This window comes from Enoplosus armatus, chromosome 16 (assembly GCF_043641665.1).
Source record: "Enoplosus armatus isolate fEnoArm2 chromosome 16, fEnoArm2.hap1, whole genome shotgun sequence".
Classification (NCBI taxonomy): domain Eukaryota; kingdom Metazoa; phylum Chordata; class Actinopteri; order Centrarchiformes; family Enoplosidae; genus Enoplosus; species Enoplosus armatus.
The window spans coordinates 15,786,995-15,806,662 of record NC_092195.1 but is presented as its reverse complement, the minus strand read 5'-3'; the positions used below and the strand labels follow the sequence as shown (position 1 = coordinate 15,806,662).

The following is a 19,668-nucleotide window of genomic DNA, read 5'->3' as shown; positions in this document are numbered from 1 at the left end:
GCTTTCACACTTGCATAACCATAATAAACAGACAAAATATAGGCCCATTTTAAAGCAGATTTCTGAATTTGTCATGCAATGGAAGACAGAAACAGTTCCCCTCACATCACACAGCAGACAGACTGCATCATCTTCACATGCATCTGTGGTTGTGTCTGAAAATAACCTGAGTACTCATCTTCTGTTGCTTCCAGACAGGTTATGTGTGGAAACAAATGATGACAATATCTTACAATATGTGAATATGAAATATCCAATCAGCTATGCTTTGTCCTGAGAACATCCACTCTGAGTTGCTGTTATTAAAGTCTTGAGCTGTGTCCAGTGGATAATGGACTACTCCTCAAGAAGGAAATTGTCCAGCTCTTTGAGGGTTATATAAGATTTCACATTTCAAATTTTACTGCTGAACTTTATAGAGATTGATTTATTGACATTAGATCTGAGAACCCTGCACAAGAAAACATGGGAATAGAAAATGGATGGATGGAGACCTGGTGACTGAGGCGGTGGCAGGCAGTACTCAAGAAAACCATTACCAAAGCAGGGGGTTAAAGATCATTCTTGAAACACCAGTTAAGAAAACCTCACCGCAATGTCCATTTAGTTCAGTAGTTGATGTGAAGCTTTCAACCATGTCTCATGTCAAGGTCAAGAATTAACTTTGAACCTCAGCTTTTAAACCAACGTGTATGAGCAGTCCTTAAAGTGCTTAGGAAGAAAATGGAAATCTCAATCTAAAATTCCATCTTGGCAAACTCCATCTAGTGATGAAGATCATCCCATTCGATAGAAAGTTCCACAACAGCTACTAAATGGAGAGGAGCATCTAAGTAGTTTATAAGGAGATGATTATGTTACCATATGGATGCATCATGAGGGGACTTTTATTTCACTTAACAACATAACAAATGTTGGAAGCACCTTGCTGTCGACAATAAAGACAAAGGACGAACATTGTATTATTTGCACCATCAGGTGCTGCTTCTGGTTCTGTAAAATAACCTTGTGCATACTCTCTGGCTGTTATACAAGCACACAAAGTAATCATCAGACCTATGACTCCCTGTAGATGGATGCTCAAGCTATTACAAATCTACTGCGGTACCATCTGGCAAACATCTGGAAGAAGACTGCATAAACCTGATGCAGGAAGGAGTGTCGAAACTACCTTATCAGACCTTTATTACTTTCATCAGTTGTTTACTTATCCAGCTTTGCTGCCCGGTACTTTCCCGGTTAAATGTCTTTATGCATTCGTCTTTTGAATGAATGAATCCTGTTATAATTACCGGCTGTGCCCAGACTGCATCATAGAGATGTTGATTATACTCTGCTGGCACTGCGAGTCTCTAGTTTTGCTGTGTTTAACATATGTCTTAGTAAGTGTCCATGAGCTTTTACTTGCAACTGCTGTTCCTCTTTGCCAAAGAAAATCGCCAAATAATGACTGAGCTTCCTGCACTGTAATTTTGGCACTGACTGCTTTGCCTTCATGCTGTTTTGCAACTCACATTACAAAGCCATGAAGGTCAGACTTCTTTTTTTTTTTTTACCTCAGGCGCACTATTAAATCACATATTCAGTTTGATGTGACTTTGTAATCATGACTAGAATGTAACTTATCTTGCTTACTTTCTTGTTTTCCAGATCTTCCAACCACCTCTGACAGTCTTTCTTAGCTGATGGAGTTTGCTCAGTTATCATGGACATAGCTCTACTGTATCTCCATGACAACTGAGCAAACTCCATCTCTTGAGGAAGACCATGAGATGTACTCCAAAAAAAGCGAGTATGTGGGCTTTGAGTTAAGTTTCTTCTGAGGTCAAGAATGAACTTTCCCATATGACTTAAAATGCTTTTTCATTTGTTTTTAAGGTTTTCCTAGTTTTCTCACCCAGCTTTATTTCTTGAGTGTGAGCAACAATTTTTAGTGGACTTTTAATACTGCTAATATCACACACAGTAAATCTCTCTCTGTCAACATTATGAACCGCACGTCCCTGAGGATTGCCAGTTGAGCGATAAAATGTAATAAAGAGTAACAAACATGTCAGCTGACACGACAGCGGTCATGGGAACTTTGTCGTAAAGCAGCAATTTCCGAACCCTGTAAATGTTTGACGGGTGGTGTGCGGGGGCTTTGTCATCTCAATGAATGGAAAATGTTGTTCTTATCATTGTGTTGGTGAGCCTCCGGCAATGTAGCATGTGGCATTAATGTGGATGTGTCACTGCATTCACTCAGAGCTCAGTGAGTAATGAGGAACTCCCTAACTGTTAAACGGCACACAAAACAGATTTCATCAAACTTGATTTACAACTCCGCTCTTCTTCTGTTTTTGCTCCCTCCTCCCTTCCCCAGATCTCTCTCCTTGCTTTCTTTTCTCCCTCCACACCTTGGTCACATTCATTCTCATCCCTCTCTTTCTTCTGCCATCTAAACAAATTAGGGAGCAAATGAGGAGGGAGGAGTGATATGGGTGATGAGGCATGCCAGAATGTCAACAGACGACAAGCAGTGCAGATGGAGGGAGAGAGGGAGAGGAAAAGAAGGGGAAAGAGAGAGAGGGAATGTGATGAAAAGAGGAAAGTATTCCCTGAAAACCCAGACTTGAAAAGAAATGATTAATGAGGCCAGATGTTAGGCTTCTTTTAGCATGAATCATCGCATTCCCCATGACAAAGCAAAAACGACCCCCCCATTTCCCCAAACATGGACGCAGCAGGCAAATTACTTCCCAGATTGTTGACAATTGAGACAAATCCAGTGCTTTTCTGGCTTGAGCAACTTTCTCCTTGCCAGGTCAGGACAGTAAATCGACTAAATGTTTCAGGCTTTTGTTTCATGCTGACATCACTTTATTCCAATCTATAACTCTCAGGAAAAAACGAGGTCTCTTAAATAGATACACTCAGGCTGAGCCACTTCGGAGTGCTTGTTTGCCTGACCAAGCTAATTATGGCATCTGGGCAATCAAATGTGTATGAATCTGCCGTGCCTCAACAATGATGTGAGAACACAACAGATCCTTCAGAGGCACATTTACCAGCCACAGAAGCCTGACATCCTTTAAGAAATCAATGCAACTCAGCTTGTATACCAGCGATGTCAGTTTGGCATTCTTGATTGATTGAACACGTAGCAGCAAAAACGAATAGCAGAGTGGAATGAGATAGAGCACAGGAAGGAAATAGCTTTTTCTTTGACCAAGTTTATAAAATGTAATCTACATATGACTGAACACACAACAAACTGATCTCTGTCCTCATTAGTCCATGTCCACTATCAATGCCTATTCAGATTCCCCCTGTTACTTTCTCAAGTTCTATTAAGTCTGTAGGTATTTCCATTGTTCATCTTTTGACAACTGAGATGAGAACATTGGATGGATTCAGCATGTGTTACGCCTATCTTAGCTTAGCATAAAGACTGGAACGAGAGGGAAAACAGCTAGCTTGGCTCTGTCTGACGATAAATAATAAGCTAACCGACACATGTAAAGCTGAACTTTTTGCACAATGTATCTTGTTTGTTTAACCCATACATAACCAGAAATGTAAAAACAATAATGTGTGATTTTAGGGGGTGTTACCTGTTACCTGAGCTATTTCTTGATGATGTGTGATGTGTAAAGACTGGAAGCAGAGGTAAACAACCCGCCTGAAAGTTCACAAATACGCCTACAACCTGACTTATTAATATTGTATCTTGTTTGTTTAACCTGTACATTAATAGAGATGTAAAAATGACAATTGACAGTGTTCGGAGGAGTTGTGTGCTGGAACTGTTTCTTGGCAAACAACAGCCGGGTGCAGTGACAGTGCACAACTTCCTAAAGTCTTGTCATCACAGCGAGGTTGCCAGGTTTGCTCACCAAGCGTATGCTGTTGTCCATGCCAGAGATGCTGCACAGAAGTGCTGGGCAGTGGGATTAACTGTTGTTTGTCAAGAAATAGCTCCAACACATAACTCCTTCTAAAATTACAAATTGCCGTTACAACAACAAACAAGATACTTCAAGTAAATAAGTCAGCTTTAGAGATGTTTAGAGGCTGATTCCAGTCTTTATGTTAATCTAGGGATAGGGATCTTAACGGAGACATGAGGTTGATATCGATCTTCTCATCTCACTCTCAGAAAGAAAGCAAAGCAAGCGTATTTCCCAAAATGTCAAACTATTAATGTAAGGACATGAGGAGATTTATATCTTATTACCAACAAAGAAAGGACATTTCTGTGTTTTTCTATCAGATTCTGGTTCCTCTGTTCAGTCTGGTTGGCTAAGTCGTTACATCGGCTCCCTGGTCCTGGGAGGAAGTGTTTTGCAAATAACCCGTAAGTAAAATGGGTCGGCCATAAAACATCAGCTGAACTTCGCATGTCAGAAAGCTCGTTTCAAATCCTAAGTGCAACTCCACATCCCAACCTCCAGCAGTAATAAAACATAAGAGGACCTAACGCACATAGCCAGAAGGCAGCCGGGCCTCAGTCGTCTCTGCGACTTAGTGTTGAGCCCTTGCCAACAGAGGAGGCCATCCATAATTAACCCTGCACTGTCAAGTCAAGGCAGCAGTCATAACATGTCCTCACATGTCATTCTAACCTTTTTCCCTGCATCGTTTTCTCCGCCGTCAACTCATCACCCAGATCTGTCGCTCCCTGCATAAGGACTGCTGTGAGAGAGGGCGAGGGAAAAGGCTTTGATCTGCTGTGTTTCCTTCACAGCGTCTCTCTCAAAGGCTTTGGACAGCAAATGATACTCGGAACAGAGAGAGAAAAATGTGTTTCTCGTTTGCTTTTGTTGAGGGTGATTTCTGTGATTTATTCCCTGTTAGTAAGGAGCGATTGAGCTATTTGGCTATAGGGTAATCATTGCTATCAACATCTGTTGTTCTCAGCAAAAAAAATGAAGTGTATTGTTTCGTTTTCTGCTTTCTTCTCTGTATTCCTCTCTCATCCCTCTAAATCTTAATAAATCTTTGTATGAATAAAGATTTCATTAATTCCGGAGATGGGGAAATGGGCAATTAAAATGTGTGAATCAAAGCAGAGAGAGCGGAGCGGTGTAGGGAGCGCAATTGACTGAGTCAAAGGGTCAAAGAGGCTAAGTCAGAGAGAAAGAAGGAACAAGAAAAAGAGCAAGAGACAGTGATTAAAAAGTGAAAGAAGGAGATTGATTTGTGTATCTGACTAGAAACTGAAATAAGGGCCAATCAAATGTGTGAGGGGAAGTAAAGTGAGGGAATTGTCAGAGCAAGAAAGTCAAATCAGAGTCAGGAGCCGTGTGGACACATGAACGATAGAGAATGAGATTTAAAGATTGATTTGCCTCCAACTGAAAACTGCAATATGGAGAAACAAAGTAGAAAAGTGGAACAAAAATCACAAGAATGAAACGCTAGCGGTGTGGCTCGAGGGATGACAATATCGGTCTGTCGGTCGGTTGGCCGGTTCACCTCAGTGGACTCAAATATCTCAACAACTATTGGATGTACTGCCAGGACATTTTATTCAGTCAGTCGTGGTCCACAGAGGACAACACTTTGGTGATCCCTGGACTTTTCATCTAGCACCACCATGGTTTTAAGTGAAATGTCTCAACAATATTGGACGGATTACAATGAAATTTGGTAAAAACATTCATGTTCCCCTCAGAATGAATTGCAGTAACTTTGGTGATCCCAGAGTTTCTACAGTGATTATTATATATATTTATTATACTATATATTGCAAGCACTATTATTACATATATTTACATATATAGAATATCATGGTTTTACACATTAAACCAGTTTTGATACAGACATTAATCACAATTCCATGTTTTAATGTAATTCATATATTGGGTTGTATTTGGACCAAAACAGATGTCCATCATGGGCTGAATTAGGATAAGAACAGATGGACTAAACAAATGTTCATCTTTTTGGGCTGAATAACATCATTTAGCCTATAAAAACAGCGTCTGTGGACTTGGTGGGTTGGATGGGTTGACTTTTCATCTCGTGCCATCATCAAGGTACAAGAACAGAACCACTTTCGTCCAACTATCTCACAATCCTCATGCCAATAACTCCTCCCTCATTACCAAATACCAAGCAGCCAACAGCACAGACGCAGCGAGGACAGTGAAAGCTGGGTTAGAGTTCAAAGGCACTGCTCTGATCTTTGGCAAGGGAATTAAAACATTAACATTCACCCTGCAGAGCCAGGCTTTACCCCTGCATCTCCTCAAAGACAGGAAGGAGGTTCATTCAGTATGCAGAGGGGAGATACATACAGTATGTTTAGCATATATATTTGTAAATATGTATGTACAAAATATGTGTGTGTGTGTGTGTGTGTGTGTGTGTGTGTGTGTGTGTGTGTGTGTGTGTGTGTGTGTATGTGTGCTTCTAAACTTAGAGCACTTCATATGTGTATGACAACATGCTGCTGTGGAGACGAATGATGGAAGGATGAAAAACAGACCATATATAGTGTATATGGTCTGATTTCCACACTCACCGGCTCTATCAGTGAGATTACATGAGTCCATTTATCATTCCATATGAGTGTGGCTTGCATGGGTAATTGTAAATTAAGTGGATTACTGAGCAGTATAGTCCCTGAGGGAATTAGAGAATCTCTGAATGGATGCAAAATCCTATCGTACTGTAGCCAGCAGGTCCCACGGCAACATCAGCACTTTCTGAAGCATTGATATCAGCATGAGCTCCTTTGAAAGATACTGATTTAATATCAGCACGGTAGATTTAATGATACTGACACTCGTTATGTTTCAGCTCCCTGAAGTGGGGCCAACGTTTCAAGTGATTGGCACATTCTCCCGCAAGTGTGCTTCAGAATAGGTGTTTTGTGGGATGTACTGTACGCGCTTTCACAGGCAGGAATACTTTCATTCTGTTCAGCCAAGACAGAGGTTTTGTCTTTAATCACAAAGTTGAAAAGTAAGTGAGGACAGAGTTTATGTAAAGTTGCTCTTTCAGGGCTTTGCGTAAGACGAAACCACAAGATGCATTCTTTTTTTTTTCCTCCTGGCTTCAGTGGCCTTACACCATCCAAATCCCCCAAATCAAAATTCACCTCGAATGAATTGCGGTGGATTACAAATGAGGAAGCTGTGGCAGGGATTTCTTTTTTAATGAGGACAAAAACCTATCACCACATCTAACCTGAAACGCTTCATTTGCTGCTGCCTGCCAGCCGGCACTTCCCAGTAGGATTCTGGGGTTAAAATTGTAGAGTTTCAGCGCAGTTCGCTCAGGGCCCTGGCAACAAACGATGGCCTCCCTCCCACACCCCCGAACATTTAAACTGAGCTCAGTTTGCCCAAAGCAATCTCAGCTCGGGAGTCGAAAGGTCACTTTAAATAAATAAAGAATGGAGAGATCACTAGGCATCCCACACATGGAGTGAGCACCACTTTGAAAGGATGGCCAAGGCTACACCATTTAGCATTCAGTAGCCTGAAGCAATCCACGAGGCTGGCAGTCTGAGAAGTCCAAGTCCAGATTGACTCCCACTCACTTGCCATGGCTACATCAGTCACATTGCTCTTTTAGCTAAACTTCTGGCCTGTTTGTCACTGCACCCTTTGCTGTTGTCAGCTATGAGAAGAGACAACTACATGGAATTAATTCATCGCCTCAGGTTGAGGCCCGGGCCAGTGTTTTGACCAGCATTTCATTACAATATGTTTATATTTCTATCTCCCTCAACTTTTACCCTCACAAAGTTTGCAGGAATTAGCACAGGGAAATGGCGACGCAGGTAAGAAGACTAAAAATTGGACATGAATACTTGAAAACCTTTGTCTTGTTGTTTGAGTCTTCCAAATAAAAGCAATATTGTTGGAATGGAAGAGCACACTCCCTGTGAGACCATGCAGCCAAGATTACACACTACATCAGTGGAAGTCTATTCTCAGGTTTTAGGAGGAACTTCACAAGCCTTTAAAAAGGAAACTCAATTGGATTTGCGACCCGTATTCACACCACATCCACACACACACGCACACACACACAACAACAAAATGTAGTCTCAAGGGCATACACAAGCCAGGTGCGTGGACCCAAACACACACCGCAACCCTGAGATACAGTATTTTTGGGAACGCGTGCATGTGCACACCTTCATACACACACACACACACACACATGCCCTTTGTCGTTGCAGGAGCCCAGCTTGTTACATCATCCAGAGAGTTTATCAGAGACTGATCAGCAGCAGCCTGAAGACTCTGAAAGGCTGTTTTGTCTTCCTCTTGCCTGAAACTCCCTGAACCCACAGATTACCTTCCAGCCGTGGGTATTTGTTTACCACGGCCTGAATTTGCAAGTCTTTATCATGGCTGCCTGCCGTCACTGAGGGGAAGGGCTTTACACGCAGTTTATCAGTGCCAGGAGAACTAAACGGGGCCCACAGGTAATCCAGGTCTTTACTTGACCAACTTCTTAGTTTGTTTATTCTGTCTGGACATGTCACTATTAGAATGATTGTGTTATCTGATGCTGGTTATGATCTTACCATTTAATTTAAATGACAAATGTCAAGGTCAACACATGGAGTGTAGAAGTTTCCCAGGTCCCATCAATCTGCCAAATATATAAACTGAGTATCTCATGACGTCTAAATTTAGGCAAAAGCAGCCTTACAGTGCACAGTAATATCTTTTAGACCTGTTTTTCACCTGTGAATTACTCCATCTGCCAAAACTACCTCATCATTAATAACCAACAGATAAAACCAGGCCTGTTTTTGAAAACCAGGACTCAAAATATGAAAGACAGGGAATATATTTGCCCCTCTTGAGTTCACATGAGGGTCAGAAACAAGATTTTCTGTTTCATAGAAACTAACAGAACAAGCAACACAAAAACTTTAGGTGTGTTTACCGTGTTACTGTTGCACCAAAGTATCCCCAGTCTGTGCCGCTCATTTGTTATCATTACATTCGAGTCATGGAGATAAGCATCCAATTTTCCAAAAAATAAATACCTTTTCTGAAGGTTTGTCCAGAATCCTTGTCTCGTCTAACCATCCGGATAAAGAGAAGAAGAAACAAAAAGATTTTAAACCCATTTTTCAAGTTGCAACTGTAATTCCTAATTCAGTTAGCCAGAAACTACATATGTCCTTGCTCTTTTTATGAAACATAAGAAACAATTGCCATGTTAGTGTGTATGAAAACATATAAAGCTAGAAAGAAACATCTGTATACATGATCATACATTTTTCATTTTGTAGTTCATGTTGTATAAGAGCACAGAGACATGTCATGTCTGGTTACCATCTCTGTTTGGAATAGGAAAACAACTTGAGAAACCGGTTAAAAATTTTCTTTTTTATTGTACAACAAACAGAATATTTTTTTCATCCAGATGGTTAGAAGTGTCTTCAAGAAATGTGGAAATATCTTTAAAACAGCAGTAAGTGTTGTTAGATGACCTTCTGGGTTTTCAAAGCTCACTGAGTATTTATTTTTCAGAAAAACAGTTTAGATCTGTGACTCAAGTCTAATGGTAAAACAGGAGCGGCACAAACTGGGGCAATAATTAATTTAAGTCATCTTGCTAGTTTTCTACACATATTTGATCCAAAACTTTCAACTTTAACACTGTAGGTACCAAAGAATCACGTAGCATGACATCAACATGCAGATGTGTACCATCCCAGTGTGTCATAGCTTTATATCAAAGAAAACTAATGATGTGAGAACTTGCTTTTTCCCCTGTGTGTAAAATTGGTCTCTTCCTGTATATTTCTTCCTCGATTTCCTGCACATGGCCATGCTGACACCATGGCAGAAAGGGAGAGTCCACAGCATAAGGAGGCAATTCTCGATTTCAAACCCAACTCTTTGGTTTTGGCAGATTAAAAAGGGGTGTTTTACATAACATTGTTGCCTAGTCCAGCTTTTAAGGTTTCACAGCTGGCCCCAGGATTTCTCATCTTCCTGTATCTCAGACCTGCTAGAGTCCTGAGACCAAAGTGTGATTGAAGAGGGGAATTTTTCTGGGGTGGAAATATTAGAAGTGTACACAAGAAAGGATGAAGGAGTGGAGAGAGGCGAAGCTCGCTGGAATGACTCCCAGTCCTCACCGCTGTCATGCCGAGACCACACAGCTCCAAAATGTTCCAAAACAGTTGGGATAAGGGGGATAAACTGGGGGTATATAGTGCCTTTGATGGTGCAGCAGTTAACACTGCAGTCTCTGCTGAAGCTCTGCTGTGTCTCTCCCTGCTCACCTGCAATCAAGAGAAATGCTTAATGGTGTGAACAACATACATAAACATACATTAAAAAGACACAATCATTTTTCAAGAGAACAACTCTTTTCAGATTACACCATCTTCTCTGGCTGACGCAATCCTGGTTTCAAGTGTCATTTAGCAACCAGACAGTATTCCCATCAGAGCTTGCATGCAATTAAGAGCAAAGTCCCCCAGGCTTAAACAAAAGCAAGATTTCTAAGAAGAGATGCAGTTGTGGTAAGTTTGCCAGTTGCGTGGCTTTTCTATCAGGGTGCAGAGTCAAGATTCTTTGTGTGAAGAAACTCAGGAGAAAATATAAAATAGCCATAGACAGAGAATTCAGGATTCACATTTTCCTCACAGTCAACAAAACTTTTCCTATATTGACTGTTTAGCATTGGATTAAGACAGTGGCAGCCCTCTGGAACAGCACCCAGGCCTCTTCATCACCAGCATATTCCGACGATGAGCGGTGGCCAACCACAGGATCCTGGCCTGTCTCCCAGCCAGCCCTGCTAATTAGTCCCTCTCTTCTGAGCTAATTGGCCGATAAAAAATGAGGATGGCCTCTTCACCCAGCCCGAGTGTTGTGCCACCAAATGGCAGTGGGGAGGATTATGCGGGCTTATGAGGCATGGTGACACTCTGCTAGAACCACTCCTCTGCTATTAATTTCCTTGTCAAGCGGGTGGCCTCTCCTGTGTCACTGTGGTTTGTTAGTGGATACGAGAAAACTTTAGTCTGGGGTTGACTTCCAACAACTTATTCTCATTAGATGCCTTCATATCCTAACTATTTTTGCTGTGTCAGTAATTAACAGTGAGATCATTAATTTGAGCAGATGCTGAGTCCTGTAGGTGATATTAGTGTTACAGCATGTTACAGGCAAATTGCACAGGGCTCATCTTTCTTTTGTGGCTTTTGATTTTATTTGCACTGTCGGGTTTTGATGGGGCGTTCTGGTGGTCTGGTGGTAGAGACACAATAACATGAGACCGCAACATCCCTGGTTTGATTCCAGCCATTGACCTTTTAGTTGCATGTCATATATATATATATATATATATATAACCCTCCTCCCCTCATTTCCTGTCTGTCTCTACAGCTGTCTGGTAAAACCAATAAATGTCAAAAAACCTAATATTAAAAAAACTGACAAAAGCTCTGAAATGACAGAACATAGTACCCCAAGCAACCTCCAGAACTACTGTTGATGGATGTACCATATAAAAGCATCCATGGACGCATGGATAAAGCCCATAGATTATGAGTAAAAGTATGAAGAACGTGTCTGTGTAAACTGTTTGATCCCGCTGGAACGAGTGCTAACATGTGGCTGTGAGGGTTCAGTAAACCGCTCAGCCTGAATACTATCGGAACATAACTTCTCAGTGGCTCTTCCGCTGAAGGTGCTTTGCTCTCTGGCTCCTCTCCAAACGACTTCCATAGGCTTACAATTAGATAATTTGCACATGCGGAGGACTCCGGTTATGAATGGGTGCATTCCCCTCAAGTCCCGCCTCTTCCGTTCCCACAGACGGACCAATCAGCGGCGCCGATGCGCTTCGATGGGACGTCACGTCAGCTGCCGTCGTGTCGGGATTGGAATGTTACCGACTAACAATCGGAACAACTGAGCACTCGGTAATTGGACACTAGGATCAAGGAATCCCGTCTTTATAAACATTTTCTCAGCTATTTGCCCGGTCTGAGGTTAGCGTGTGTTTCCCTCGTGTCGACCGGATAACTTCGCCTGCTGCGGGGCTCCCCGCCGATCCGGTTTTTATTCCACATCAGCGCGTATGAGGGTATATATATGTGGGGAGGTTGTAATAAATAAGAGAAATGCAGGGATTCGTCAGGTTACAGTTGTACCGCTGAGCTGCTCCTGCGCTACGACGCTTCCGCCGGTTTCTTGCGTCTCCTCACACGGGACCATGGAGTGATAAAAGAGGGGGAATAGGACGAATTCACCCCGAGGCGTTTGGATCCGAGCGCGGCGGCCACACCGACGGGTTTTTGCACTCCCCGGTCAATGTGTTACCGAGTTTAACATCCAAACCGGGGTATACCTTTCCGCCTGGGAGAGCCTCGGGGACCCCTGCCGCTGTTCATCCGGGGGCAGAGAGTTCCCAGACGGCTGTCGGACAGTTTTCCATTTGAATAGCCCCACACAGCCAGCCTGAATGAGGGTGAGAAGAAGCGCCGGGGAAGAGAGTCGCTGCATGTGATTGTGTCCGAGAGGGTCCGGGCAGCACTGGTCTTTTTTAGGTGCACCCAAGCCCCGCTGTAGGCGCCGTGCGATATGGTGAAACTCTACAGAAGAGGGAGAACGGGACAATACTTTTAAAATCGCCCACATGCACTGGATCAATTGCTGGATTTGGGAACCGAATACGCAGAAGGGGGGTTGGGGATCCTTGGAGGCTGCCGGAGGATGGAGCGGTGTAGCCGGGGTTGGTGAGAGCCTAACTTCGGGCCACTTTACATTTCTTATTCCTAAACAACTCGCCCCTGTTCCCAGGACACATGCAGGCCAAAAAACGCTACCTGATCCTGCTCTCCGCCGGTGCATGTCTAGTGCTTCTCTTCTACCTCGGAGGGGTTCAACTTCCAGCGGCGAGCAGGAGCCGGCATGACCGCAGCCGAAATGGGTACCGGCCCGACCAGCCCTGGCCTCACTTTTCGGACCCTTTACACCTTTTCCTGCCCTGGGATCAGACGGACACCGAGGAGTACAACCTGCACATATCTCCGAGGCAGAAGAGGGACGTCAACACGAGTGTTTACAAAGGCAAACGGTGCCGCATGGATTCATGCTTTGATTTCTCTCTGTGTCAAAAGAACGGATTCAAAGTTTATGTTTACCCGCAGCAGAAGGGGGAGAAGATCTCAGAGAGTTATCAGAATATTTTATCGACCATTGAGGGGTCCAGGTTTTACACCTCAGACCCCGGACAGGCGTGTCTGTTCGTCCTGAGTCTGGACACTCTGGACCGGGACCAGCTGTCCCCGCAATACGTCCACAACCTGAAGACCAAGGTCCAGAACCTGCCTCTGTGGAACGACGGCAGGAACCACCTCATATTTAACTTGTACTCGGGGACGTGGCCGGACTATACGGAAGACTTGGGCTTTGACATCGGTCAGGCCATGTTGGCCAAGGCCAGCATCAGCACCGAGAACTTCAGGCCCAACTTCGACGTGTCCATCCCCCTATTCTCCAAGGAGCACCCGAGGACCGGCGGAGAGAGGGGGTACCTCAAGTACAACTCCATCCCGCCTTTTAGAAAATACATGCTGGTGTTCAAGGGGAAGCGCTACCTGACCGGTATCGGCTCGGACACCAGGAATGCCTTACATCACGTCCACAACGCGGAGGACGTGGTGCTGCTCACCACCTGCAAGCATGGCAAAGACTGGCAGAAGCACAAGGACGCGCGCTGTGACAAGGACAACGCAGAGTATGACAAGTAAGTGACAGTTACTGAGATGGTTGATCGGAAAAAGTTATTAAAAGTTTTACGCACCAAATCCGTGCGCGTGGAGCTGTCACCCTCATCCAAAACAGAGCACCAGGCGCGAGTCGTTCAGGGTTCTCGCGCTTTGACGCACAGTGTGTGTGTGTGTGTGTGTGTGTGTGTGTGTGTGTGTTTGTGGAGCCATTCAAATTCACTTACACTATGTCACTCCTAACTGAGAATTGGTGTTAACCAGTAGCATAGAATATAAGTCTACGTCCCCCTTTTAAAGTCTAGATTTATAAATCACACTAAGAAGTGTAAGACTCTGGAAATAGAACTGGTTAACTACCAACGGCTGTGAGCCTTGTAAAGATCCCCAACTGCAGGTCATAGTTAACCAACCTTTTTATGTCCCACTACATGACTGGTTTTTACCCTCCACTCCACCTCCTTGCTCCCTTTCGAGCATGAAGTAAAAGATCTCCAGCCAGTCTATTAGCTCCCTGGACACCCCCGCCCTCCCTCCTTCCTTTCCTATGAAGGAATTCACCCCCTCCTCCCCCTCCACCACCTTCCAGCTCCACTCCATGGGTTCACAGCAGCCTTTGCCAGGATATGCAGGGACACGTTTGATTTGCACCCTGTACTTAGTGCAAATTAAGTGAAAGTCGACGGTGGGAGCTTTTTCTCCTGACATTATTACCAGTGTTATGGTGACCTCGTCATTCCAAAACGCTGATTCCCTTTTTTAAAGGTGGGTGCGGGTTAGTTTACGTAGGCTGTGGAGCGTAAGAAGTTTTGGTTGAATTATGAGGTGATTTCGTGCGAATAAATCAGTCATAATGGGTTAATTATCACCATCATTTCCAGGAGTTAGTGCCATCTTTTCCACTTAGCCCCCAGGGACAGTTGATTACCTCTAATTTTGGAGGTCTCTGTTTTGTCAAGGTGGCAATTAATGATTCCCCCTTGGGATCAACAGCTGTACTTGAATGCTTGGTATGTTTTAATATAGAAGGAGGTGTCTGATGTTTACATAGCTGGATTACGTAGTTAACTCCGCTGTCAGGTTCACTTTGCTGTGAGTGACATTGGTTTTATCTGCATTTATCAACCTGTGGATCCTATGCCTTTTGTAAAGCTTGGATAAACTCAGGCATGTGATAACAGCACTTGTCGACATTGTTCCTAGTGGGTGTGTGTGTGTACCGGTGCACACACCACGTCAAGGTTAAGGGAAAGGACAGATGGGGAACATATGGAAAGTTAACCTACACATATTTCTATTCAATCAATCAGAAAGACGGAGAGAGGAGCAGTGAGGGAGGATAAGAAATATTTTTAACCAAACATACGTCGGGCTGAGGAGGAAGTGACTCTCCTTGAACTTGAAATGAACTTAAAAACCAACTCCTCACAGACAAACTGATCATGCAAAAAAGGGAGCTCTAACAAAACTTCACAAGCATGCACTTGCCTATCCATTCGTCATCCTTTTTTCCCCCCTCTCTCTGTCTAACACACACATTCATTCTCTCCCTGGATGCCTTGGGCTCGGTGTCACCTGGAGAGAGATATGTCATCCATTATCTGACATTCCAGTCGTCTCTTTACAGCCCACCTCTGCTCCGCTCCGCTCACGGCTCTGTTTCCCAACGGACCGGGCCTTGTTTTCCCAGAGGTGCCCCCCCCCCGTTCTCGGGAACATCTCTTTACCGTAATCAGCTGATTGACACAGCTGATCGCAGTGAGTTCAGGGAACCCAGAGCTTTCACTGCCCACTCTTTCCACTGTAGTGTGTTTCACGGTTGATTATCTGGATCAATGCCGCAGCCTGTTAGTCATTTCATTTCCAGAATCGATATTGCATTTGATTTCTGTCGCTGCTAAAACTCAGTAAATCCAATTTTTGCGCGATAAACACTGTAAAAGTGTGCTTGTTATACCGTGCATCTCTGTGATTTTCACACTTCTTTGTGAGTTGACGTTTCTCGTGATTTAGAATTGATTATGTTGGTTATAACTTTTGGCTATAACTTGTTTAGCTTGCTAGCCTGCTTTGGTATTTGGCAACATAGTGGAACCAATACATTTAAAGTTTTTTTCCTGTTATGATTTAACAGCCTAAATTTAATCAAATGGATGCCTTTCATTTTAATCTAATTTAAACCCCTTTGGGTGCCAGCTCGTGCTTTGCAAAAACCCTGACGTAGCTCTGTCAGATAAACGGATCTATATGCGGCTGGCCTGGTGTTAGCGCTCCATTTCCACAGGCGGAGGAGCGGACAGACGATGCCTTGCGGAGACGCTGTGGTGCAGACTCAGGAATGCACACACGTGTCAGAGCAGCTGTTGGCGGTTGAGGAAGGAGCACTGCTAAGGCAGGCTGACTGGCTGTACAGTATATGTTCATACCTGGATGCTCTTTGAATGTAGCCTGACACGTACTTTGAAAGAAGGGATGCGTCGGCTCTGGTCTTATCTACTCAGTTGTTTTCCATCAATATGCATCCACACGCCAACCACAAACACACACCCACACATAAAAACATACATACACACTGCCATGGCTGCAGGACTATGCCACAACCAGGCTCATCTTTGCCTCCTGACCTTTGACCCCGATTGCCTTCCAGAGGAATGCTCCTCTACAAAGGAATGCAGCAGCAGGAGGGCAGACTAAAAGCCAGTATATAGGTACCTGAACCAGCTCCCACCCACACACCACGCACGCACACAAAAGGCGCAGCGCGCCACACATTCAATTGATTTTCTTAGCTGCAATAGCTTTCAATTGGAGTCACTCCGGTCCACTTCCATGGCCAAGCGCTGATGAAAGGGCCCATTCACTGCTACATTATCCACTGAGTTTTCAGGGCTTTTTGACAATGATCCTGGGAGAGGACAGTGAAAGGCTATTACAGGCTCGACAATTGAAAAATTTCACGTTAGGCGGGATTTTGCTGTAATGCTATGCCTTTTTAAACCTCCTTTACTGGCATTCTCCTAACTAGATATGTGGTATTTTCTGTTTTCAGTTGTGGGAAATGCTGTTCTCATTTTTTTTTTAATAGGAAGTCAAATTGTGGGGCACAATACTTCCTGTTTCAGTAATGAATCACTTCAGGCGTGGACTTTCCATTGTACTATTGCAACTAAAGGGGGCTAAACAGTAATTCTAATTTGCCCTACACTTATACATTTCCTCTATACAATGGCAGACTTACTGCATATATGTGGCCCAACATTAAATCCAGTATCTAAGTACTGTAAGTGCTCCTTGTTCACTAGCAAGCAGATTATCCTGCAAAAATCAAAAGCACAATCTCCTCTAATATCACGAGTCAGTTGCTCAAAGCACATCATCATTGCTATTGAGTGTTCCATTAAAGTCCAACTGCACATATTGCTTTTATTTTCTCTTTGGTAAGCCTTTCTCTGGCTAACTGCAGCGTCATTATCCCCCATTTAATACCTAACCAGCTTTGTTGGCTCGTATTGACTTTGTACTTTAGCTACTTCACTGGCAGCTGCCGCTCAAGGTCACCCGGGGGACTTAAAAACAGAAAGAGAGAGGAAGGGCAATAAACAGAGAGAGAGAGAGATTTAGAGAATCAGAAAGTCAAGAGGAGATACAGAATATGTGTCTGTGTTTGCACATGTCTGAAAGTGTGTGTGTGGAAGGAAGAGGAGGAGGAGGAGAAGAAGAAGCAAGTGGGTGTGAGATTGAGTGATAATAGTGCGCGGTGTATGTCGGAGTGTGCTGCGTGAGTTGGGATGAAAGAAATGGAGAGTCCAGAAAATTGCGTGTGTAGTGGGATTTTTTCCCCATTAGGAGTCAATGACAGTAACATCAACCAAGCGCTGCGGCATTTTCATTCTCACAACTGTGTCATCAGCAGAAATTTCCCCACTTGAGAAAATTCTCTCAAAAGCGTGAGTGGCTGAAAGGGAGAAAAAGGGGAAAGAGGCAATCCTCTCATCCTCCTTTTTTTTTTGTTGCATTTCCTTTGTTTTACTTTCCCTTACCTTCCCTCCCTTTGCTTTTGTTCTTTCTCCTCCTCTCCCTCCTTGCCTCCTCCACTCTATCAGAGCGACATGGAAACACTGATGTTATTTGGCTCGAGATGGCTCCCCGCCACATTTCCATTTCCCTCGTCTTCTTTTTTTTATTTTTATTTTAATGACGCCTCGGCGGTTGACATTTTGTTGACACAACGCCACAGAATGAGCGGCAGAAGCTGATCTGTTCCAAGTGAAGGAAACCAGCGACACTTCCTCTCCCACCTTATCTCAGTAAAACACTATTATGAGTGGGAATAACCGACATTCACCTGAATGCCAGTTGCCCGATAGTGGACTCCTGTTGGAGACGTGGAGTGCCGAGCGAGTAGCAAACACAGTCGTGTTGCTACCTGGCTGTTTGTCAGGAGAGGGTGTCACACTCCCCGGGTTGCCATTGTTTGTTTTTCTGTTGTCAGATTAATAAATCATGAATATTTCATGATTGCCTGCTCGCTCTTAGATAAAGTACCGAGCTTGTGATGGAGAATATTAATGATGCGGAGGATAATAAGTTTGAATGTGGTGCAGCTTAATTAGGACTCTTTGATATTTTGGTGTGTGCATGTGTGTAAGAGACAGATTTAATCCTATAACTAGACAAAACCTCTGTTTGTTATTTTATCTTATCAGGCCGCCTATCCATCTCACATCCCCTCTGACATTCACCATCTCTGTCTGTCTCTCTCTCTTCTCATTTTAACCGTCTTGTTTGAGTGTTTGAGTTGCTTCAGCCTCATTTTGGTGTTATCTGGGGCAAGTCACTGGGTCACCGTTACATGAGAGAAGCCAAGTCGGCTTCGTCAGAGTATTTCTGTCGTGTCTCCCGTCTGCCAGTGTGTCTGTTTCCTTTGTAACTGGTATTTTCTCAGCAGTCAACGCTTCTGCTGATCAGTTACAAGCGGTTAACTTTGTAACATTATTGGAAGTCCTATCTTTTTAGGGCTGCGACTAACAACAATTATTTTTCTAGACTTTTAGCTGAATCATTTCATCTAAAAAAAAATGTCACAGAGTAGTGTCACAAGTTCCTAGAGGTCAAGGTTATGTCTTTAAAACCAGTCCAAAACCATAAAATAGAAAAAACAGCAAGTCCTCACATATAAATGTTTGATATTTTTGCTATTAGTCATTTGGAGATACTTCCTGTGTCTAAGGGCACAGGCTTGTCTTAGCTATTTATCAGTCAACCATGTTTTTTAATATACTAATCTCGAGGACTGCAACTAACTAAGTATTGTCAGCATTGATTCAATTAATTGTTTGGTCCATAAAATGTTTGCAATTAGTGACAAATGCTGAGAGCCCGTGGTGGCGTCTTCAGATGTCTTGTATATAAGATATTCACTTAACTGTCATAGAAAACCAAAAGATATTCACATTTGAGATGCTGACACCAGTGAAATTTGGCATTTTTGCTTAAAAATTAGACATCCGATTAACCTATTAATTAATCAATGAATGAATGAATTGATTAATTAATTAAACTGTTAAAGTCGATCAGTTGTGGATCAACTACTCGATTAATCTTCTGATCATTTCAGCTCTGCTAATCTCACATCTGCTCAAGCGTATTCCAGGTTTGTGTTGCTGCTTGTTTTCGTCTGTGTGAGTTTTGGCCGTGTGTGGCTGCTCATCCATCCATGTCTTTTTTGTTTGTGTCTGTGTGTGTGCGTCCCTGTGTTTGGGTCTTTGTCTACGTACGTGGGCGTGTGAACACAAGCGCGCGCGCGCACACAAGTGCACGTAGGATGACTGGGGTCACGACCCCGCTGTCTGTCCCCTTGCTGAGTGACGAAGGCAAAGCCCCACTCGCTGACCCACATTCATTGAAGGATTACCAGCACAGCCAAGCCGCCCCTGGCCTCAGAGGTGGTGGCG

At 43.6% G+C, this 19,668-nt stretch overlaps 1 protein-coding gene across 1 annotated transcript in view; it reads left to right on the top strand.

Annotated features, from left to right (window-relative positions):
- The first annotated feature begins 12,733 nt into the window (after positions 1-12,733).
- The window catches only part of ext1b (exostosin glycosyltransferase 1b), a 105,298-nt gene continuing 98,363 nt past the window's right edge, over positions 12,734-19,668 (top strand). The window contains exon 1 of the mRNA XM_070921350.1: positions 12,734-13,734. Within this exon, the coding sequence (XP_070777451.1) occupies positions 12,791-13,734 (944 nt within the window). The 5' untranslated portion in view covers positions 12,734-12,790. The remainder of the gene's footprint in view (positions 13,735-19,668) is intronic.